General features: G+C 41.9%; 1 protein-coding gene across 3 annotated transcripts in view; it reads right to left on the reverse strand.

Annotated features, from left to right (window-relative positions):
* ST7 (suppression of tumorigenicity 7) overlaps nt 1–26,079 on the reverse strand; it is a 138,086-nt gene that overhangs the window by 53,506 nt on the left and 58,501 nt on the right. For all 3 annotated transcript variants that reach the window (XM_056573844.1, XM_056573843.1, XM_056573845.1), the window contains exons 2-3: nt 15,340–15,422; nt 7,896–8,055 (exon numbers count right to left, since the gene is read on the reverse strand). In XM_056573844.1, coding sequence (XP_056429819.1) covers nt 7,896–8,055; nt 15,340–15,422 — 243 coding nt within the window. The remainder of the gene's footprint in view (nt 1–7,895; nt 8,056–15,339; nt 15,423–26,079) is intronic.

The following is a 26,079-nucleotide window of genomic DNA, read 5'->3' on the forward strand; positions in this document are numbered from 1 at the left end:
GTTGTAGTTTTGCAACATCTGGAGGTCCACAGTTTGGAGACCACTGTATAATGGTCTCCAATCTGTGCTCTTCCAGATGTTAGAGAACTACAACTCCCAGCATGCCTGGACAGACTGAGCATGCTGAGATTTGTAGTTTTGCAACATCTGGAAGAGCACAGATTGGAGACCATTATACAGTGGTCTCCAAACTGTGGACCTCCAGATGTTGCAAAACTACAACTCCCAGCATGCCCAGAAAGCCAAAGGCTGTCTGGGCATGCTGGGAGTTGCAGTTTTGAAACTCTCAGAGGCAGCAGTGAGATCGCTTTACGGCGATCTCACTGCTGCCAATGAAGATGCTGCACTGCTGCCGGAAACTCACCTCCGGGACGCAGCGCAGCCGGGACCGCACGGAGGACGTCGGGACCGCACGGAGGACGCCGGGAGCGCACGGAGGACGCCGGGACCGCTCGGGACACCGCTCCGACGGGTAAGTGACGCCGGGGGACGGGTCAGGGACACTTAGCAGAGCGGTGTGTGTCCCGATCCCCGTGATCGGGACTCACACACCGCGATGCTAAGTATTCTGATAGCGAAACGCTGCTATCAGCTAGTCAGATTTGACCAGCTGATAGCAGCGATCGCTGGGGGGGGGGGTGGGGGACGAAACCCCCCGTGGTCGCACGGTAAGATGGCTGGCTATCAGTGATAGCCACCATCTTTCCGGGCGCTGCGGGATGCCGCGAGTAGCGGCAGTAATGTCCATGACGTACCTGTATGTCATGGGTCGGGAACACCTTGCCACCCATGACGTACAGGTATGTCATAGGTCGGGAAGGGGTTAAGGACCAAGGACATACCGGTACGTTCTGAGTCCCCTCCCTTACTATAACGCAGGGGTGTGGCCCCGCGTCATAGCAACGGCCGGGACCCGTGGCTAATAGCGCGCGGCACCGCGCGTTATTAACCCTTTAGACGCTGCGTTCAAAGTGAAAGTAAACCAATGCCAGTTAGCTCAGGGAGCTGTTCAGGATCGCCGCGGTAAAATCGCGGTATCCCAAACAGCTGTAGGACAGCAGGAGGGTCCCCTTACCTGCCTCCAGTTGTCAATGAAGAAGAAAAAAACTGAAAAAAAAAAAAGCGAGCAAAAAGTGTGATCAATACAAAAATGGTACCGCTAAGAACTTCAGACAATGGCGCAAAAATGAGCCCACATAACGTCCCGTAAGCAAAAAAATTAAGTTATAGGGGTCAGAAGATGACAATTTTAAACGTATGCATTTTTGAGCATGTAGTTATAATTTTTTCCATAAGTACGACAAAATCAAACCTATATAAGTAGGGTATCATTTTAATCTTATGGACCTACAGAATAAAGATAAGGTGTAATTTTTACCGAAAAATGTACTGCGTAGAAAGGAAACCCCCAAAGTTACAAAATGGTGTTTTTTCTTCAATTTTGTCGCACAGTGATTTTTTTCTTCCGTTTTGTCGTAGATTTTTGGGTAAAATGACTGATGTCATTACAAAGTAGAATTAGTGGCGCAAAAAAATAAGCCATCATATGGATTTTTAGGTGCAAAATTGAAAGTTATGATTTTTTAAAGGGTAAGGAGGAAAGAATGAAAGTGCAAAAACGGAAAATCTAGATTAGGCAGCTCTCTGAAGAAGTTTGGTCACAAACGAAACGTTAGAGCATCTATACACTTTTTAGACAGGAATACAGGCTGTGTTTAAGTGTGGAGTGACTATGTAACGGTAGTGAACCAGCATAGGTACTGTAGCACCACCTAGTGGGCCATTATTAGAAGACACCCTGTATTTCCTGATAGTTTTAAAATCACCACATTTGATTTTCACGTTTTCCATGTTATTTTAATAAATCATAATAAAAGTTAAATTTTAATTGGGTTATAAGTTAGGGCCTTGTTCCCCGGAAAAGGGGGGGTTTCCCCTCCTGAAGGGGATCGGAGATTGATTTTACAGGTTCTGACAAACGCAAAAAAATAAATACCCACGTGTGACCCCATTTTGGAAACTACACCCCTCACGGAACGTAACAAGGGGTATAGTGAGCCTTAACACCCCACAGGTGTTTGACAAATTTTCGTTAAAGTTGGATAAGAAAATGAGAAAAAAAAATTATAAATCACTAAAATGCTGGTGTTACCCTAAATTTTTCATTTTCACAAGGGAAAATTTGTAAATTTGTAACCCTAAGAGTAAGAACATACTCCATATGTGGATGTTAAGTGCTCTGCAGGCGAACTACAATGCTCAGAAGAGAAGGAGCGCCATTGGGATTTTTAAGAGAAAATTAGTCCGGAATTGAAGGCCTTGTGTGTTTACAAAGCCCCCATAGTGCCAGAACAATGGACCCCCCCCCCCCACACCCACATGTGATCCCATTTTGGAAACTAGACTCCTCATGTAATGTAATAAGGGGTGCAGTCAGCATTTACACCCCACAGGTGTCTGACAGATTTTTGGAACAGTGGTCCGTGAAAATGAAGAATGTAATTTTGGGACCCTTTTTCTCCTATTACCCCTTGTGAAGAAAAAAATTGGCGTAATACCAGCATTTTAGTGAAAAAAAATCTAATTTTTAATTTACACGTCAAACACCTGTCGGGTGTTAATGTTCACTGGACGCCTTGTTACGTGCCTTGAGGGGTGTGGTTTCCAAAATAGTATGCCATGTGTTTTTTTTTTTTTTGCTGTTCTGGCACCACAGGGGCTTCCTAAATGCGACATGCCCCCCAAAAATAATTTCAGCAAAATTCACTCTCCAAAATCCCATTGTCGCTCCTTCCCTTCTGAGCCCTCTACTGCTCCCGCCGAAGACATCACATACACATATGAAGTATTTCCTTAATCGAGAGACTTTTGGTTACATATTTTGGGGGGCTTTTTCTCCTATTACCCCTTGTAAAAATTCAAAAACTGGGTCTACAAGAGCATGTTAGTGTAAAAAAAATGAAGATTTTGAATTTTCTCCTTCACTTTGCTGCTATTCCTTCGAAACACCTAAAGGGTTAACAAACTTTCTGAATGTCATTTTGAATACTTTGAGGGGTGCAGTTTCTATAAGGGGTCATTTGTGAGGTATTTCTAATATGAAGGCCCTTCAAATCCACTTCAAAACTGAACTGGTCCCTGAAAAAAATTCAGATTTAGAAAATTTTGTGAAAAAATGGAAAATTGCTGCTGAACTTTGAAGCCCTCTGATGTCTTCCAAAAGTAAAAACATAGCAACTTTATGATGCAAACATAAAGTAGACATATTGTATTTGTGAATCAATATATAATTTATTTGTTATGTCTATTTTCCTTACAAGCAGAGAGCTTCAAAGTTAGAAAAATACAAAATTAAAAAAAAATTCTAGTCAGGGGTCATGTGCTTTTTACAGGGTACATTCACACGGTTGGGTTTACAGAGAGTTTCTCACTGGAAGTTTGAGCTGCGGCGGAAAATTTGGCGCATCTCAAACTTGTAGCAGAAAACTCGCTGTAAACCCCCCACCAGTGCCACCTCACTCCTGCTGCTATAGGGTGATAGATGGCGTGTCGGACGGCACCTATTACCCTTTTTTTTCCCCGGCCAACATTGGGATTACACGGGGTGCCTGCTGAATTATTTCTGCAGGCATCCCGGTCTGGTCCCTACCCGGTGAGCGGCGGGGACCAGAATTCCCACGGACGTCAGGGCGTACCCATACGCCCTATGTCCTTAACTGGTTAAATAGGTATTACAGTCATTATTTTTTTACCTAATTGATGAGTGATAAATGTTTGATTGGCAATGCTCAGAAATGCAGAGATACCCGCCGATCACTGGAACAGATGTGTTTGGCCATTTTAGTCCTGTAGCCAAATGGCTGTAGCTAGAATAACTCTTTAAGGATCTCATAAACTAAATGGAACCTGTCAAAGTCTAACCTGCAGACATCAAGTTATAGAGCACGAGGAGCAAAGCAGATTGATAAATGGTTTTATGGGAAAGTTCCAGGATAACTTGTTATTTATTTATAAAAATCACTGCTTATTTTGGGCTAGGTAGTTATTTGGGCGGTCCTGATTAACAGCTACCCATGTATAAGTGTGCATATAGAGAGTGGAGGACCACCCATAAGACTACCTAGCCCAGAATAAGCAGAGATTTACAATGACATGATCTATAGTTTTTTTTTTTTCAGAAAAATATTTCAGGAAATCAGTCTGCTCAGTTACTTCTGCTTTACAACATGATTCCTGCAGATTAGAGTGTATTATCAAAGTGATATTAACCCCTTCCCGACCTATGACATACCTGTACGTCATGGGTGGCAAGGTGTTCCCGACCCATGACATACAGGTACGTCATGAACATTTTTGCCGCTACTCGCGGCATCCCGCAGCGCCCGGTAAGATGGCTGGCTATCAGTGATAGCCACCATCTTACCATGCGACCACGGGGGGTTTCATCCCCCACCCCCCCCAGCGATCGCTGCTATCAGCTGGTCAAATCTGACTAGCTGATAGCAGCGCGGTGTGTGAGTCCCGATCACGGGGATCGGGACACACACCGCTCTGCTAAGTGTCCCTGACCCATCCCCCGGCGTCACTTACCCGGCCATGCGATGTCCCGACGTCCTCCAGGCGGTCCCGGCGGCGCTGCGTCCCTGCGGTGAGTTTCCGGCAGCAGTGCGGCATCTTCATTGGCAGCAGTGAGTTGTAGTTTTGCAACATCTGGAGGTCCACAGTTTGGAGACCACTGTATAATGGTCTCCAATCTGTGCTCTTCCAGATGTTGCAAAACTACAACTCCCAGCATGCTCAGTCTGTCCAGGCATGCTGGGAGTTGTAGTTCTCTAACATCTGGAAGAGCACAGATTGGAGACCATTATACAGTGGTCTCCAAACTGTGGACCTCCAGATGTTGCAAAACTACAACTCCCAGCATGCCCAGACTGCCCAAGCATGCTGGAAGTTGTAGTTCGGCAACATCTGATCCTTCAGATATTGCCGAACTACAACTTCCAGCATGCCTGGGCAGTCTGGGCATGCTGGGAGTTGTAGTTTTGCAACAACTGGAGGCACACTAGTTGGGAAACATTGTCCGTTTCCTACCTCAGTGCCTCCAGCTGTTGCAATTGTTGCAAAACTATAACTCCCAGAATGCACTGACAGACCATGCATGCTGGGAGTTGTAGTTTTGCAACAGCTGGAGGCACACTGGTTTGGAAACACTAAGTTTGTTTGCAAAACACTTGAAAGCTTATTACTTAACTTAGTGTTTCCAAACCAGTGTGCCTCCAGCTGTTGCAAAACTACAACTCCCAGCATGCACAGACAGCCAAAGGGCATGCTCGGAGTTTGCAACAGCTGGATGTTTGCCCCCTCCCCCCAATGTGAATGTACAGGGTACACTCACAAGGGCGGAGGTTTACAGTGAGTGCTGCAAGTTTGAGATGGCGCAAATTTTGCGCTGCAGCTCAAACTCCCAGCGGCAAACTTGCTGTGAAACTCTGCCCATGTGACTGTACCCTAAAAACACTACACTACACTACACTAACACTAACCTAAAATAAAAAGTAAAAAACACTACATATACACATACCCCTACACAGCCCCCCCTACCCCCCCAAAAAAATGAAAAACGTCTGGTACGCTACTGTTTCCAAAATGGAGACTCCAGCTGTTGCAAAATAATAACTCCCAGTATTGCCGGACAGCCATTGACTGTCCAGGCATGCTGGGAGTTTTGCAACAGCTGGAGGCACCCTGTTTGGGAATCACTGGCGTAGAATACCCCTATGTCCACCCCTATGCAAATCCCTAATTTAGGCCTCAAATGCGCATGGCGCTCTCTCACTTTGGAGCCCTGTCGTATTTCAGGGCAACAGTTTTGGGACACATATGGGGTATCGCCGTACTCGGAAGAAATTGCCTTACAAATTTTGGGGGGGCTTTTTCTTCTTTAACCCCTTATGAAAAGGTGAAGTTGGGGTCTACACCAGCATGTTAGTGTAAAAAGATAAATTTTTTACACTGACATGCTGGTGTTGCCCTATACTTTTCATTTTCACAAGAGGTAAAAGGGAAAAAGACCCTCTAAATTTGTAATGCAATTTCTCCCGACTACGGAGATACCCCATATGTGGGCGCAAAGTGCTCTGGGGGCGCACAACAAGGCCCAGAAGGGAGAGTGCGCCATGTACATTTGAGGCGATTTGCACAGGGGTGGCTGATTGTTACAGCAGTTCTGACAAACGCAAAACAATAAATATCCATATGTGACCCCATTTTGGAAACTACACCTCTCACGGAATGTAATAAGGGGTGCAGTGAGAATTTACACCCCACTGGTGTATGACAGATTTTTGGAACAGTGGTCTGTGAAAATGAAAAATAAAATTTTTCATTTGCACAGTCCACCGTTTCAAATATCTGTCAAACGCCAGTGGGGTGTAAATGCTCACTGCACCCCTTATTAAATTCCATGAGGGGTGTAGTTTCCAAAATGGGGTCACATGTGGGGTGGTCCACTGTTCTGGCACCATAGGGGCTTCCTAAATGGGACATGCCCCCCAAAAACCCTTTCAGAAAAACTCACTCTCCAAAATCCCATTGTCGCTCCTTCCCTTCTGAGCCCTCTACTGCGCCCGCCGAACACTTTACATAGACATATGAGGTATTTCCTTACTCGAGAGAAATTGGGTTACAAATTTTAGGGTGATTTCTCTCCTTTTACCCCTTGTAAAAATTAAAAAATTGGGTCTACAAGAAAATGTGAGTGTAAAAAATGAAGATTTAGAATTTTCTCCTTCACTTTGCTGCTATTCCTGTGAAACACCTAAAGGGTTAAAACACTTACTGAATGTCATTTTGAATACTTTGGGGGGTGCAGTTTTTATAATGGGGTCATTTATGGGGTATTTCTAATATGAAGACCCTTAAAATCCACTTCCAACCTGAACTGGGCCCTGAAAAATTACGATTTTGAAAATCTTGAGAAAAATTGGAAAATTGCTGCGGAACTTTGAAGCCCTCTGGTGTCTTCCAAAAGTAAAAACTTGTCAATTTTTTTATGTAAACACAAAGTAGACATATTGTATATGTGAATCAATATGTAATTTATTTGGAATATCCATTTTCCTTTCAAGCAGAGACTTTCAAAGTTAGAAAAATGCAAAATTTTCATGAAATTTTTCGATTTTTTACCAAGAAAGGATGCAAATATCAGTGAAATTTTACCAATAACATAAAGTAGAATATGTCACGAAAAAACAATCTCGGAATCAGAATGATAAGTAAAAGCATCCCAGAGTTATTAATGTTTAAAGTGACAGTGGTCAGATTTTCAAAAAATGCCCAGGTCCTGAAGGTGAAAATGGGCTGGGTCATGAAGGGGTTACCTACAAAGAAAATTCACACAGTATAGAAGATTTACATGTCAAAGCACCGTATAACACTGAACTATTTCAATGGGTGCACAGGCGAGATACATGTGACTACTGCATTTCTACACTTTAGTTTCTTAATAAATGAAAACCATTTCTTCTTTAATATCTTACATGGTTTGTCTTGCAGCTGCATGCATTTTCTGCAATCTTCCACAAGGTAGTGCTATAGAGCCACTATGCTAGCTTGAAAACGGAGCCTTTACATTTGTTTGACTTTTGTGGACGTGAACAATATATTAGCCTGCTTTGAGCTCTATTTCATAGGTTTCTACACTTATGTATTACTATAAGATGACAATTATGAAATGCTTTGTAATGTCATTTAGATAGGACATTTAAATAATGCTCAGATGTGTATAAACCTGTAAGAGAGCATTATCTACCAGCTGAATACATATTTTCTACACTTGGAAAATGGTAAACTTTATCCAAACGGATGAGGATTCATTAACTTCAGCCCGATCGTACCTGAAACACTCTGTCGACTCGAATCAGCATCCCCATTACTGGTGTTTGAGTTGCTTGGTGTGCTGTTGTCAACTCCTCCCAACAGAGGGCGCAAGTGACTTACAGAGACTTGTTCAATAAATGACGTTCCATACTTCCGAAAATACCACCATTCAAATATCTAAAAAGCAGGAGGAAAAAAAAAAATAACTAAAATATGTACAGCTGTGGGTTAAGTAATATAGCACTCTTTATACCATAGTGGAATCTATCTAAACTTTACATACCCTGATGTTATTTTGATTTTGTTGTTATTTGATTGATGGAAGCCCAGTATTTATTTAGTGACAAATTTATGTTTAGACATGAAGCCTATAAAGAAAAATAGTACCCTACCTACAGTGAAACCTGGTGGAGGGTCCATAATGTTAGGAGGCTGTTGTGATGCCTCTGGGATAGGAGGCTTTGAATGTGTTGCAGGAACAAGAAAAAATCTGCTCACAAGTGTAAGAAACCTATGCTTAGGGGTATTAAGGCTTGTATTCTTATAAGAATGTGCTCAGCCTGAGAATAATGATCATATCGATCCCTCTGCCACCACTGTTCTTGCTGCACAGCTTGTGTGTGAGGTGGAGAACAGCATTGACAAGGGAAGCAAGTATGGCAAGTATAGGATTATTCTAGGTTTTTCCTCAAGCTGAGCACATTCATAGACTTAAAATGGGGTGTTCCCGTGACCCGTATTTTTTTTTTTCTAACAAAATGTGTCCTGGGCAGAATACTGACCCAGCACTTGAGAGAACTGCGGTGGAGAAAACCAAAACGCTCACAGGCAACTAAAGACATCGGGAGGTTGTTATCATTGCCAGTGGTTGTGCAGACCAGTATTAAGTATATAATATATAGAAGTATATAATATATAGAAGTATAAGCCCTAATCACACTAAAGAAAATCTGCAAGGAATATCCATGAGGACCTTCCATGTGGAGTCTCAACATTCATGACTTTAAATAAAGCAGGGTAATGGAGAAGCAGCTGTATAATATGTATCCTCTATGTGGAACAATTTCATTTTATCCTGGATCTCCTATGTATTAACACCTCAAATGCCAGCTTATTTTTGAATAGTAAATGCTATTGTCTTGTTCTTGACAGTCACAACTTTAATTCTGTGTTATCAAAACTGTGTGCTAGGAACTAAGGCCAAGATCCCTGCTAATATTAGAAGTCAAACAACATAGGTGATTGTAGTGACATCATGTACAGGCCTGCAGAGCCATGATTCACAGTGTATGCCTTATAAACAAAATCCCAGAAGATCCCAGGGCAATGTAAGTACATTAGCCCAGATCCATCAAACTGTGTGAGATAAAAGAAAATAGTGATTTTCCCACAGCAACCAATCACAGTTCAGCTTTCACTTTCAGGCCAGTCGCTATAGGACAGGCAAACCAAGCAATTGCTTGGGGCCCCGAGCTGGCCAGGGGCCCCGAGCAGAGCCAGTGCTTGCCCGCCCTGTAACGACAGGGCAATTTCCCCCCCCCCCCCCCCCCCATCACTATTAAGGACATCCCTGTGTCCCAAAAGATGTTTTCGGGACACAGGGATACCCCCGTTAACTCTCTGCGGCCCCACGTTAAGTTTAAAAACACAGGGGCCACCGGGTGATAGCGCACGCCGGGACGTCACTGACGTTCCGTGCGTGCGCCCATAGCGACGGTGGCGCAGAAGACCGGAGCATCGAGGAGGAGGAAGACGCGCGCTGGCCAGCGGCACGTCATCTTCGGTGTTCTGACCACCACTTCTCCAGTCCCGGAACTAATGCTATGGCCGGACCGCAGGAGCTGTGGTTGGAGCAATGAAGTGGGGCAGTACACAGGCATACAGCATACACTGTATATGGCTGGAGGCTGTATGTCTGTGGGGAACTCTGCTGCACCTAATGTGGGGGGGGGAACTCTGCTGCACCTAATGTGGGGGGGAACTCTGCTGCACCTAATGTGGGGGGGAACTCTGCAGCACCTAATGTGGGGGAAACACTACAAACCTAATGTGGGGAGAACTATGCTGCACCTAATGTGGGGAGAACTATGCTGCACCTAATGTGGGGAGAACTATGCTGCACCTAATGTGGGGAGAACTATGCTGCACCTAATGTGGGGGCCTCGTATCGACGTTCGCTCATGTCGCGCTCCCAGAATTCAAGGGCCAGCCCTAGATCGTGACGTGCGGGAACATCAAGGGGGGGGGGGGGGGCTCCATGTCCATTTTGCTTGGGGCCCCCAAATTCCTTCAAACGGCCCTGTTCACTTTACCACAGCTTGTCAGCTGAGCTGTGATTGGTCGCTGCGGAAAAATCCCTCTATTTTTTCTCTCACGCAGTTTGATAAATCTGGGCCATAGCCCTTATATACAGGAGACTCTGATCTATGTATACAGTACATGCAGGGCGGCCACAAAGTGGCTCCAAAATCACATGTTTTCACAGACCTCTTTCACTCTTTCATGTGGTTTGTGCCTACTTCTCACTGCCCTATCGCAAACAAGTATCCAAAAACAAGTGAGAATATTCAGGAATATTAACCATTTCAAATTCTGGTGCAATTAGAATGAAAAAAAAGTGGCTTACATGATTTGCGCTGCATTTACAACACATTTTCGACACTTCTGAGCCTTGCCTGACAAAGAGGATTGGATTATTGGAAAGGGCAGGTAACTTGCCTAAACAAAGTAAAAATGCACCATAATTTGGGTGCACAAAATTGGCGTAATTAATAATTTATCTTAACTAAATCTGGGACATGTAGACTGTCTATTTAAAGAGGTATTACAGCATTTGCATAAAAATTTATATGTTGCTGGGGCCTGTAAAAAATAATAATAATAATAAATACACACTTAACCACCCCTTTCCCCCTTAGCACCTAACTCTTCACCTTCAAGTCTCTCCCATCCTTCTCCACTTAGGACCTGCCCGGTGAGACGACCATGGCTGTGGCGATGTCCTGTCTTGGCCAACAATTGCACCAAGCTCTTGTCTCGGAAGCCTGAAGACAGGCATAGTAGGGACTGGAGGGAAAAGAATAAGTGCTGCAGGGAACCAGGGGTAGGCAAGTACAGCCTTTTTAGATTTCTAACTTCTGCAGATATTACCATTTATTTATATAGAGAAATCTGTATGAAATTCAGTGACAGAACTTGCTGAAAATCGGTACCGTACCTTCGCCTGGGATCATGAATGCACTCAGTTTGTTAAAATCCTTTCCAGTAACAAAGTACATGATATGTGAATTCCCCCTGCATATTGGCACAGGACGAGAAAGCTACATTTCTCCTAACTGCATGCACCTATGTTCCATTTAAAAAAGTGGACACCATTTCAAAACTAGGAGCACACTGTTTTAAAGAGGCACTACAGTGGTTGGCACAACACAGATACAATTTTCCACTCATATTATGTGGTCCTAGTGTGGGCACTATTACTCTGACCAATGTATGGGTATATTTGGCACCACTTTGTTGGGCATTCAGGTTAAGGCAGTCTTCCTTCCTGAAGCATTTGCTGTAACGCACGCTCCTATGATTTGATGTACAGAAGTCAGACACTAATATGAATAGTACCAAAGAGCCATCAAATTAAACATAAAAGGGGCACTGTATGCATTGCTTTCACAGAGAAGCCACAGATAAGCCTTACAGACACTGAACTCATGTTAACTCTTACCATTTGGATGTCTAGTGCAGAAGCCATAGCAAACAAGTCTGCAGTTTTGCATATTATATTTAATGCTAGGAAGCACTCAGATCTCTTGTACCCAGGCATGCATAATAGACTATTCCTACTTTGCTTAGTAATATGACACTAGGTAAATATGTTCTGGTTGGAAAAATAGAATCATCTACCTTCTGCCCAGGCAGTGCAAGGATTTAGGAGAAGGGGGTGTAGAGGAAACCATCATATATCTACTTGCAGTACCAAATACTTCTAAACTGAGAACATAAAACAATTAAGTATTGTCTCCCGCAGGGGCCGCTCATTACTGACTGTGGTCTTCTTTGGGGAGACATCTATTTGCTGTAAATATCCACAGAGAATCAATTAAACAGACATCCTCCTTATGTCTTGTGCAGATAGCAGCACAGGTCTATGTATTTCTCTATACACAGGGGTCATTAGCTAAGAAATCCTTCCTCCAGCTCTGGGACTCATTTACACAAAATTATGTATGTAACTACTTGTTCTACATACCAGCTTCTTGGAGGAAGAGACAAACCTCAACTAAAATCTCAGAGATAATTCATAGAAATGGATGATCATCGATCAATAGTATAGCTTAGATTTTATAGGTCCAAGTTGAATATATTGTCACCACTAGGGATGTCCCAATACCGATATTGGTATGGGGACTGATACTGGACATTTGCACAAGTACTTGTACTCGCCCGCCGGCAGGTATCACAGAGGTGCGGTAAGCCACCTGCACCCTCCGCTCCAGAGCTATGCAGTGTGCTTCATAGACGGGACCCGCATTAACCCTTTAGATGCCACGATCAAAGTTGATCGCAGAGTCTGAAAGTCCTGGAGTTAACTGCCGATTAGCTCAGGGATGCTGATTGGGATCACCGCGGTGTAATCGCGGTGTCTAGATCAGCCATGAGGATAGCCGGAGACCCTTACCCTGCTCCATGCGTTCGATCGTCGCTCCTTTACTGCTGCCAGCCATGGCAGGCATTACTAAAGGAGCGCCGATAGCACTGATCAATGCTATGCTACAGTATGGCATAGCATTGATCAGTGTATGCAATCTACAGAATACAAATTGAATCACCCCCCTTTTCAAAAAAGTTTAAATAAAATATATATATAATTTTTTTTATCATAAAAAAGCCCTTTCTCTTATAAAAACTAAAAAAAAAGACACCCCTTTAAGGGTACACACGGGTGGATCCACAGCTTATTTTACGCTGTGGATCCGCCGCTGAAGGACCGCTACATGCTACCTTTAGATGCGCCTTCTCGGAGCGGCAATACACCGCTACGAGACTAGCAAATCTCAGTATGTCTGCTCGTAACGGTGTATTGCTGCTCTGAGCAGGCACATCTTAAGGCACCACGTAGCGGTCCTTCAGCGGCTGATCCGCAGCGTAAAATACAAAATCAAAAAATGTGTTGAGTTTTATATGGATTACCAGTAAAGATCTGGATGTTATCTTAAACGCCAGAAGAAACTGATCTAAATTCAGTAGTATTGGGGGATTGTCCTTTCCATTGATTTGGAATATAAACTTAGGGTAAGTTCACACCTGTATATTTAACAAAAAAAAACTAAACATTTTAAAAGTATACACACAGACTTATACCACACCAAACGTCAATAATATATTTCAATGAGGGGAAAAAAACAAAAACATATACATTGTGCACAGAACTTTTCTACCACAAAACTTTTAGACAATTGTACAGGGAATAAAATGTAGCCAAAGGGTCATACTTTTGACTATGTTAGCAGAATGGAAGTCTTTGGGTGTACCACAGCATACGGGTAGGTACCTTTAAGTTTAGCTCTCGGCATACTGATTTGTTTGTACTGTCTTGTATGTATTTCTGAATAAAATAATATAATATAATACAACAACAACAACAACAACAACAACAACAACACTGCGGTATAGAGGCAAGGACACAGAAAAGTTCTGCTTGACCAGGTCAACTGGTAGAATGGTGTAATGTTCTCTGACAGTAGAAAAAAAATACTTGGATTATTGATTTGCACCAAGAAACACAGCACTTGTGCACTAATGAAGATTAATCACAGAGAGGGATCAGAGAGAAGGATGGAGGAAAAGTAGGACTATTCTCTATGGAGATCTTCATTGCTCCATGTAAAAAGTTGATGTATTGCTTTATAGACAGCAATGAACACTGGGCATTTTTCATCCACTATTGTGTAAGGTATCTCCCCATTGCAAACAGCAGGAGACATACCACAGTGTTCATCGTATCGCATCCTATGTAATATGGGCGTAAAAAGAGATAAAGTAATCGTTGATTATTTGCTTTACAGATTTTTGACTATTTTACTATTTTCTATTCAAATTTAATATTGCAAAGCAAATAGAAAATTCCATCATGAAGCTCTGGCAAAATATAGTATACCATTTCTATAAATACAAAGAATAGTTACAAAGGAACTCTATGGTCATAGGCTAAGAGCCCTTTTACACGGGCAGATGAATCGCCCTTAAATAGCGTCGATAAGCACTTTTATACTTTCATTTTCACTTGCCAATTACCAGGAGGCGCACTTTGTTTGCCTGTATATTCACTGCTTACATGGGCGATATGCCGCCGACAACCAATGATTTTAATGTTGATATAAAGAGGAGGTCAGCAATAATAATTTACAACTATCACAAATTAATGTTCATAGGAACTTGCCTGATCATCAGCTTGTGTAAAAGGGTCTTAAGTGCCTTTATACAGGTCATGGAGTGTCAAAGGAACTTCTGCCCATCTACAGCAGGGATACAGAACTCTTTATTACTCAACAACTACTACAGAACCTGTTTTAAAGGGGAACTCTTTGTCCTCCATTGTCCCCAATTAAAAAAAAAATAATAATTATCTAATGGGTATTTGTTAATTTAAAATTAACATTGTAACTGCTTAAGAACCTATTTTTAAGACAGAAGGTGTATTTAGGTCAGTCACTGTTTGGCCAAAAGGTAGAAACTTACAAAAGAAGATCTGTAACAAGAAGTGTTTTTGGAGGAAGAAATAAGCAGCATCATTCAACCTAAGGGTGAGTTCCCAAGTATCAGCCACAGAGCATCCTCAACCCGTGTGGAGAAGCAGATTTGGCACAAAAGTGGCATGGTTTTTAAATGATTAGCATTTGACTTGCAATACTATGCATCCATTAACTTTGGGTTTAAAAACCCGGGCAAACGGCATGTTGACACGTTATGTAGCAGCATCATGGGTGTTGTTGCATTGGAACTCACCTTTACAGTCTGATTACACAATTATTTCCAAGCATGTTAACTGATAATTTCTGTGTTTATTATGTATAAATAACTTATGTGTATTCATTGTGTTATTCTTAGTCAGTCCTGTCGGTGAGTATTCTCATCTAATGTCATAACACTGATCACTTAGGCTCTGTCTCTGTGACCCACAAAAATCACAAGCACAAAGGAAGCAAGGTCCTTTCAGCTTTCTCCCTGCACAGTAGAGCTCCTGTAACCCGCTGTGCAGGATACTGAAGCACAGTCCTACTCCGGTAAATGGGGCTGTGTGGCAATTCCCTGCACAGCAGTCGGCCAGGAGCTGTGTAGGGAAAATCTAAAGAAGCAGCACTGCTTATCCTTCAATCCGGGGGCTGATGGTTGGATGGCAACAATCAGTAAAGTAGGAAAAGAAAATTCACCATATTACAACAAAGGAAATCTTTGTGTACTCACCAAAATAAGTCCCGAGATGAGCGAGGATGTGCCAGTCAGAGCAACGTAAAATTTAGGTGTTAGCGTGTTCAAAAACATACTCACTAAAAGAGAAAAACATTGAGATATTAAACAGTTTGTGTATGACTGTATGTATGATGCACATGTACAATAGAACTGGTATATAAATCAGCTTCATGTAATGTAAAGATTCTTCCATGTTTTCTCTGTGTAAATTTGCTGACATTCTGGATGTCATACAACAGTCAAACTCAAGTTACCAGAAAGTATAAAATATGTTTTGATCAACTACAATAGAGTGGAAACACCAACCACGTGTAACCAACCAAATGTATATACAGGGAGACCTCAATCATTTGGACAGTACAGCAGTATAGTAACTTATGTTACAATGTTGTATAGGTTTGTGCATATAATGGATATAACACTACAAAGCCATTTTTTTCAAGAATTTTACTTCCAACCTAATTATATAAATCAAGTGAGAATGTCACTTTAGCTAGCTCTGTATAATGCTACATGACATAGCTACATGACATAAAAAAATGTAAACATAATAAAAATTTAACATAAAATAAAAAATAAACACATTTTGGTTAAATAATACCGCAATGTAGAAATACTATTCATAAATGTTATCTCATATGCTAAACCAGAATAAATTATAAACATCACCCACACTTTTCCAGGCATCCCATGTGTGAAGATTATACCTACTGCTTTTATCTAGTGAGGGATATCAGTCACTGAATACACTGAAAGGAGAGTGCCTGATTGTGAACCTTTTACCCATAAAAATAGTGAAATGTATCTGGGATTAGAAACAACATGTAGAGCAGGGGTACTCAACTATTTTTAGTGAGGTCCGCTTATTCAGGTCTGCCAACCGGTAAAGGTTCGAGCTAAATGCTAAGGCCTAGTTCACACCTAGGGGCCTCAGTACCTTGAAGGAAATAGCAAACGAGCGACTGAAGTGTGGCAGATGTTATGACCTGAATAATGCTGCACACTGTACCCTCTGAATATAATAATGCCACACACTGTGCCCCTGGTATATTACTGCCACACACTGGGCCCCCGGTATATTACTGCCACACACTGGGCCCCCTGAACATTATTCTGCCACACACTGCACTCCCAGAATCCTGCCACACACACTGGGCCCCTGGTATATTACTGCCACACACTGTACCCCTGAATATAATACTGCACCCCACTGTGCGCCTGAAAATAATTCTGCCACACACTGCACCCCCTGAATATTATACTGCCACACACTGGGCCCTGGTATATTACTGCCACATACTATGTCCCTAGTATATTACTGCCACACACTAAAATCCCATCCCTTCCCCAATATCGCGCCACACCCCTACCCCTTAATTCCCTGGTTGAACTTGATGGACATATGTCTTTTTTCGACCGTACTAACTATGTAACTATTCCCCTGCAATATTACTGCTACATGCTAGTACCCTGCAATATTACTGCCACATGTTATGCCCCCAAATACATTTTTGACAAACACTGTGCTCTGTACCGACTAATTGTAGCTCTGTGCCCCTTAAAACAATGAATGACGCCACTGTGCCCCACAAAATGATGCCACTGTGCCCCACAAAATTGAATGATGCCACTAAGCTCACAGAATTATGCTGCTGTGCCCCCACATGAACTTTACCATTGTGACTCTCCAGCTGTTGAAAACTACAACTCCCATCATGTATAGACAGAAGGTCATGATGGGAGCTGTAGTTCTACAATAACTGGAGAGTCACAGGTGGGAGAACACAAATTTTTATTTGAGAGCTTTGGCTCCCGTCCCAGGTCCCGTGCTGCTCTAGCCTCTTCTCATCAGACCTTGCCAGAGCAGATGATGCAGGCAGCGCTAATCGTGCCCCCTCCATCACAGGAGAAACACGGCCGGGCAGGGACACAGCGTTCCCTTGCTCCGGGACGCAGCTATTCATTTGAATCGGTGTCTTAGAGACACCTATACAAATAAATGAGGGGAGATCCGGCGGGCAGTCCAGATGACTGGCGGCCGTGGTCCGGATCTGGACTGCAGTCCGCTAGTTGAGTTCCCCTGATATAGAGCATTCATCTATAAATCTGTGAATTCTGTCAAGCCAAAAGGATAACCAAAGATCCTAGTAGCTATCAAATCCACTTAAAAGGGGTCCTCCGGTGGAAAAAAATATATATATAGATTTTTTTAATGAACTGGTGCCAGAAGTTAAACAGATTTGCAAATTATATTATTAATCAGAGGAATGTTGGGGCTCGAGGTCAAAAGATATAAGGACACACATATAAATAAAATATTAAAATTTAATTTATTCTATAAATAATACATATATATATATATTTATACACACACACAGGGCCATTGTGTAGTTCTGGTAATCACTGAATATAGAAATATAATATAAGAACTAATATAAACTGGTATATAAAAAAAGGTAATTAAAAAATAATAATGATAGGACCACCTATAAATATTAATAATAGCCTATAGCATTAGTCCTACAATAAAACCATCCAGAGAATTGTCCCAAAATCGCAGATGTAACAAATGACAATCAGATTGCTGTATCCTATAGCAACAGTCAGAAGGTACCACTAGCAACAGTCTGTGTGAACCCCCCCTCCTCACATGGGGCAAATCCACCCCTCAGAATCAGTGAAAGTAAGTGCCCATACATCCTGACATAGTATACTAGAAGATTATTGTTACATTGCACCAGTAATTTGCATTTTGGCTTCTTTCCTTCAGGGAAATAATGTAGTTTGGATTTAACTTTTTATAGACAACACTGAAAATGTAGGTAGTCCCTGGATGTGGCCTAATTCTATACTGGGTGTGGAACGTCTCATGAAGTCCAGGGTGTCAGACAAAGGTGTGGGCTGTGCTGTGCCTTTCTTCATAGGCCACCTTCTAAGCTGTTTAAAGCTGTATTAAAATGTAAGCCAATTACTAAACCACATTATCCGGGTTTACTTAAAAAGGTATTTAGCAGCTTTTTTTTTTCTTTTTTTCGCTGACCGATTCCTTTTCCTGTTTGGAGATTCAGTTGTAAAATTCACTTTTAAAATACATTCTTTAATATTGAAATAAAATAATTTTTCCCTTTAAACATCATCCACAAAAAGCTGCTTGTAAAGAAGATACTGTAACGAAACAGATTGCTTACAGTAATAATGAAGCTGACTAGAATGTGTTATCCCTTCCCCCACACAAACACCCCAACATGCACCTAAAAGATCAGACAGTGTGTGGCAGTGCTACTGCAGATCTCTGAATCCCAATTTCTGTTTATGGACCAAAAAATAAAATTAAAGTAGTGATCTGATTGGTTGCTATTGGCAACTACTGTACTCTTCTTCTGTACAGGTTTTGATATATCTCCTCCCTTGAAGGACAGCTGGACGTCTCCACTTCAGTCCTATTGATGGCTTAGTTTCTGACCCATTGGGGTAGTTATGGGGATACATTCTGAACATTGTCTCATTGTCTACATACTTATTGGTAAAAACGCTGTTTTTGTGATACTTTTATAACCCTGTCTGAACTTGGATATTTATGCTGAAATTTGCATTCATAATATTTCATTTTTTTATCTTTAGAGAAAATGAAAAAGCCAGCTTCTTTTAAGGGAGTCCCTTGTGGAATTGTTAATCTACCGTAATTCAAGAACATTCAAGGGCACAGAGTACCAATCACAGCATAAATGGGCACTGAAGTGTCACAGATGGTTATTCACCTGCAACCTAGGGGTGGGCGGTATGGCCAAGTATGTGTATCGCGGTATTTTTGTAACCTATGGCGGTTTCACGGTATATAACGGTATTCTCCCCCCCCCCCCCCCCCCCCCCCAAAAAAAAAAAAATTTATTATTAGCCCAGAGCTGCGCTGTCCCCATCGGGGTCCTTACTCACGTCACCCGCAAGCGCTGCCCTCCTCGTCCTCCTGTTTGTAGCGGCCGCCGGCGCTCTCTATAGCTGTATCCCTATGCCCGGGCTGCAAAAGGTAAACAAAATAAACTTTAACTCGCCTTCCCTGTCGGTCCAGACCATCTTCCTAAGGAATGGAACGTCTGAAAGCAGTCAGCCTATCACCGGCCGCAGCGATGTTCCGCCTCGGCCGGTGATAGGCTGAGCTCACTGTCATGTAAGAAGCCGGCTTCTTACATGACAGTGGGCTCAACCTATCACCGGCCAAGGTGGAACATCGCTGCGGCCGGTGATAGGCTGACTGCTTTCAGACGTTCCATTCCTTAGGAAGATGCGCAACGCCCCTGTGCGTCGTCATCAAGGCAACGCACAAGAACGGAGAAGAGCCCCCCCCCCGATGAAAATGGACAGCCCGCAACGACTAACCATCCCCACCGGACGGTCCGTGCAGCACAGATGGCCCGGACGAGCTCACCCTAACTTCCCGCCAACGAGAGAGGAGTACAAAACCAAGGGAGGGGGGGGGGGGGGGGGGGCTGGATGATGATGAAGGCCGCAGTAGCCGATGGCTGTCCGGGCATGCTGGAAGTTGTAGTTTTGCAACATCTGGAGTTCAGCAGGTTGAAGATCACTGATGAAGGGATTGACAGGCAGTGATGATGAAGGGGGGGGGATGATGCATTTCCCACCCTAGGCTTATAGTCGAGTCAATAACTTTTCCTGGGTTTTTGGGGTAAAATTAGGGGCCTCGGCTTATACTCGAGTATTTATGGTATGTATTCTAGGTTTGATTATACTGTACCAACAATGCAGCAGAAATGGAAAATAGACTGATCCGATGTCACTGGCACACTTTCTACCCTTTCAAGTACAGAAAACTACAATACATAAATTGTGTATTTTAAGTAGGTTTATTCCATCAAACTCTAGTTAGCAGGAATAGACAAAGAAAACAAAACAAAACAAAACTATTAAAAGTAATTTAAAGGAATATTCAGGCTGCAAGACAATCCATGTTTTGCCCATAGGGAAATAATAGTGTAACCTGAGAATTTAGACAGTTGCAGCATATGGCAAGCCTCTGATGTAAGGTGAACCTACAATTTATAGAATATCTGTTGAGTCAGGATACTTCTCATTATACAAGTGCATATACCAAGCATAGACATCATAAAATCTAGTCTACTTGTAACGATGTTTGAGATGCTTCAGCTTGTCAGCATGCATTTTATTCATGGAACAGTATAGTAAAAGTCTACCTAAGTATCCTGTCCCACAAATAAACACCAACATAAAGCTGTTTAAATATAGTCAATGTGGTCTTTTGAAGTTTCTAGATATATTGTATAATACATTTACAGTAAATACATTTGTATTAGTATTCTGACTTATGTGCCTGGTAGTGCCCATTCTAGAAATGAACAAGCACTGAACAAGGCAAGTATCAGAGACAAAGGGCACTGAGCTGCTACAAAGATGGTGATCAGATGTTCTAGTAATAGTGGATTCGCAGGTCTGTGATGGTAATCTTATTCACTAATATTTACACAGGTTTATCAATTCTTAACTTGGACATTTTTGAAGAAGAAGACATACAGAGATTCTTAAATTGAGGCCATCCCATTTATCTTAGGAGGACATTCAATGGTGCTTTTTTTGGCAATTCTTCACTACACTATGTTCGGAACATTCCTTGTATGACACAAAACAGCAATTGGTTGAATACCATCTCCCTTCTTGTTATTACACATTAAGAGTAGAGATTTTGTTTATGGATTTAGGATATATTATTTATTGTTATGGATACACATATCTTGCTAGGAACATTTCCTAGAATGTATTAAACTGTGCTTCATAGAAAGACAAAATAGTCTCAAAAGCTTTCTACTTGTCTCGTTCTCAGTAAGCAAATATCAAAATTACATGTAAGTGGCTCATCTATATAGTTCACTGCAATGTGAGGTGCAGAGCGCACTATTGAGGTACAGTATTCGTGAATACACCCCTCACATTTTTGTAATTTTTTTCTATATCTTTTCATGTAAAAAGAAAAAAATGACACTCTGCTACCATGTAAAGTGCACAGCCTGTATAAGGGTGAATTTACACCACATTTTTGGAATTCGGCTTCCTGATTTTTCAACCATATCAGTTTTATTGCCGGCCTAAAAACCATGTCAGATAACAGTTTTCAGTCTGGAAACTAAACTAGATATGGTCCAAAGATGAGCCGACCGTAGTCACTATCTGACTCCATCCAGCTCATTCAAATGAATGGGATGTGGTGCGGGTAAAGCGTGGATACGGCAGCGATCAGTTTTTTTAATTCCCCCGCCAGATCCAGCAGCCGAATTATAAATATGAGGTGTGAATGCACCCTAACAGTGTTTAATGCTGTGTCCTCTCAAAAAAACTCAACAAACAGCCATTAATGTCTAAACCTTGGCAATAAAAATGAGTACACCACTAAGTGGAACTGTTCAAATTGGGCCTAATTGTCATTAGGAGTCATGTGACTTGTTAACGTAACAAGATTTTCACAGGGAGCAGGTGTCTTAAATTTGGTGTTATCCCTCTCACACTCTCTAATACTTGTCATTTGAAGATCAAAGATGACCTAGTATATAAGAAGATTGATAAGACCCTGAAACCGAGCTGCAGCATGGTGGGCAAGACCATACAGGATATATACCACTCAGAACAGGCCAGGCCATGGTCGCCCAAAGAAGTTGAGTGCATGTGCTTAGTGGTATATTCCACACAAAAACCCAGGGCCTAAGCTCTGGGCACAAGATCCTTACTAAGTAAACCCCCCTTATAAAATATAACTTATTATAACTGATTAAAAATTGTATAATAGTATAATTATATAGTTACAAGTGATCTTAAAACATTACAATACAGCACTAGATGTTAGAGTATATCTGGGATAAACCCACTCATACTGAGGTATTGGGGTCTGTAGTAACCCTTAACTGGCCAACTGCCTCCCTCTACTAGTTTCGGTGCATTAGCACCGTCCTCAGGAGGATTATAAGGCAAGCACCCTTCTTCATGGTCTCCACGGCCTTTTATGCCCTAGGTGAGTGATGTCACAATCCAATGACAGGTAAACTACCAATCATCAACATCTTTCCAAGCAACCAATGCCGTGATGCAGATCACCTTTTCCTGTCTTGTGACAAGCCAATGGATTCCGCTGCTTCCACGGAGTGCACTGTGTCATCATAAAGCTGCGTCGTCACCCGATCACGTGATGTGCTCACATTAACAATCGCCAGCCTTCCCTATACCCGCGCAGACTTTACTGCCAGTCGGCAGCTACAAAATATCTCACACTTGCGCACGAACTTGCATGTCAGTCCGTGAAACTAGTCCTCTCTGTGCATCTTTTTATTCTGCCATATGGAACAACTGGCTATAATGATATAGTTTACTTCTTTGGTTGACATAGCCTCAAATACCTTGGTTAATAAATATGATAGAAATAAACAATTGGTAGTTTAGATTTAATCTTGTTAAAAGTCACAAACAGATTTAGTAGATATCAGGAGCACTTTCTCATAAAACCCAATGATATCACTTAAAAACATATCCATAGCTTCTAAATAAGAACATACTATCTAGAAGAGGTTTATACTTCCCATTCAATTTATCTATATGGAGGAGAGTTTAGTAGTGATTACCGCTTTTTTGGGGAACATGTGTTATAGTTTAGGAGAGAAGCTATGGATATCTTTTAAGTGATATCATTGGGTTTTATGAGAAAGTGCTCCTGATATCTACTAAATCTGTTTGTGACTTTTAACAAGATTAAATCTAAACTACCAATTGTTTATTTCTATCATAAAAACATAGAATGTGTCGGCAGATAAGAACCATTTGGCCCATCTAGTCTAGGATAGCCTTATGCCTATCCCATGCATGCTTAAACTCCTTCACTGTATTTGCAGCAACCACTTCTGCAAGAAGGCTATTCCATGCATCCACTACACTCTCAGTAAAGTAATACTTCCTGAACTCTAGTCTCTAGAGTATCTATATCCTTCTGGAGATACGGCCTCCAGTACTGCACACATGTGAGGTCTCACCAGTCTTCTGTACAGCGCGACATGAGCACTTCTCTCTTACTACTGCTTATACCTCTCCCTATACATCCAAGCATTCTGATAGCATTTTCTGCTGCTCTATTACATTGTCTTCCTACCTTTAGGTCTCCTGAAATAATTACTCCTAAATCCCTCTCCTCAGATACTGAGGTCAGGACTGTGTCAAATATTCTATATTCTGCCCGAGGGTATTTACGCCCCAGGTGCATTATCTTGCACTTACTATCATATTTATTAACCAAGGTATTTGAGGCTGTGTCAACCAAAGAAGTAAACTATATCATTATAGCCAGTTGTTCCCTATGGCAGAATAAAAAGATGCACAGAGGGGACTAGTTTCACGGACTGACATGCAAGTCCATGCACAAGCGCGAGATATATTGTAGCTGCGGACTGGTTGGCACGCATGCGCGGGTATAGGGAAGGCTGGGGATTGTTCACATGAGCACATCACGTGATCGGGATGACGACGCAGCTTTATGATGGCCGGTATGACACAGTGCACTCCGTGGAAGCGGCGGAATCCATTGGCTTATCACAAGACAGGTAAAGGTGATCTGCATCATGGCATTGGTTGCTTGGAAAGATGATGATTGGTAGTTTACCTGTCACTGCATTGTGACATCACTCACCTAGGGCATAAAAGGCCATGGAGACCACGAGGAAGGGTGCTTGCCTTATAATCCTCCTGAGGACGGTGCTGATGCACTGAAACTAGTAGAGGGAGGCAGTGTATGGATTTTAATTAGAAATAAAGTTGACCAGTTAAGGGGGACTGCAGACCCCAATACCTCAATATGAGTGGGTTTATCCCAGATATACTCTAACATCTAGTGCTGTATTGTAATGTTTTAAGATCACTTGTCACTATATAATTATACTATTACACAATTTTTAATCAGTGATAAAAGTTATATTTTATTAGGGGTTTACTTATTAGGGATCTTGTGCTTAGGCCCTGGGTTTGTGTGTGAAATATTGGATTGTGATCCCTGACTCTCCTAGGGGAAAAAATTGTGTTCAGCAGCATATTCAGAGGCTGTCTTTGGGAAATGAATGTATAAGTGCTGCCAGCATTTCTGCAGAGGTTAACGGTTGGGGTTCAGCCTGTCAGTGCTCAGACCATACACAGAACACCGCTTCAAATTGGTTTCCATGGCTGTCGTTCCAGAAGGAAGCCTCTTATAAAGATGATGCACAAGAAAGCCTGCAAACAGTTTGCTGAAGACAAGCAGACTAAGGACATGGATTATTGGAACCATGTTATGTGGTCCGGCGAGGCAAAGATAAAACTTATTTGGTTTAGAATCTAAACTTTAGATAGTGTCAAGCATAAGTGGCAGCAACCAGGTAGTACAAAAGACAAATGTGTCTTGCCTATTGTCAAGTATAGTGGTGGGAGAGCCATGGTCTGGGGTTGCATGAGTGCTGCTGGCACTGGGGAGCTACAGTTCATTGAGGGAAATATGAATGTTAAAGGGATATTCTGGTGAAAAACATTTTTTTTTTTTCATATCAACTGGCTCCAGAAAGTTAAACAGATTTGTAAATTACTTCTATTAGAAAATCTTAATCCTACCAGTAGTTGCTGAAGTTGAGTTGCTCTTTTCTGTCTGGCCACAGTGCTCTCTGCCAAAACCTCTGTCTCAGGAACTGCCCAGAGTAGGAGAGATTTGCTATGGGGATTTGCTCCTACTCTGGACAGTTCCTGAGACAGACAGAGGTGTCGGCAGAGAGCACTGTTGTCAGACAGAAATAAAAAAAAAAAAGAAAACTCATCTACAGCAACTACTGGTAGGATTAAGATTTTCTAATAGAAGTAATTTACAAATCTGATTAACTTTCTGGAGCCAGTTGATATGAAAAAAAAAAAATTGTTTTTCACCAGAATACCCGTTTAACATGTACGGTGACATAATGAAGCAAAGAACGATCCCCTCCCTTCGGAGACTGGGCAGTATTTAAACATAATAACAACTGCAAACTCACCCCCAAGATGAGCACTGCCTTCCTAAAGAAGCGAAGGACTCGTCAAGCATGTCTTCAGCCCTAAACCCTATTAAGCACCTGTGGGGCATCCTCAAATGAAAGATGAGGCAGCATAGGGTCTCTAACATCCACTGCTGAGGTAGCTGGAGGGCTTACCTCACGTCCTATGCCGACTGATGCGCTTTATCAATCGTGCGCAGAGCACACAGATCAATGTGGTTCTATGAAACTACATTGATCTTTATGAGGAATCTAATGATTCCTCCTTAAAAGTCCCCTAAGGGAACTAAAAGTGTTAAAAATTGAATAAAAAGTTACAAGGGAAAAAAAAAAAAACACCCAATGACCCCTTCCTTATTAAGTTTAAATTACCCCCTTTTCCCAAATTTCATATATAACCATATGTAACTATAATAAACATAAACATATGTGGTATCGCTCCATGCGTAAATGTCCGAATATATCATCAATTAAACCACGCGATCAATGGCGTACGTGCAAAAAAATTCCAAAGTCCAAAATAGCGTATTTTGTCACTTTTTATATCATGAAAAAATTTATAAAAAGCGATAAAAAAGTCTGATCAATACAAAAATGGGACCGCTAACAACTTCAGATCACAGCGCAAAAAATTAGCCCTCATACCACCCCGTACATGGAAAAATAAAGTTATAGGGGTCAGAAGATG

This window comes from Hyla sarda, chromosome 4 (genome assembly GCF_029499605.1).
Source record: "Hyla sarda isolate aHylSar1 chromosome 4, aHylSar1.hap1, whole genome shotgun sequence".
Taxonomy (NCBI): Eukaryota; Metazoa; Chordata; class Amphibia; order Anura; family Hylidae; genus Hyla; species Hyla sarda.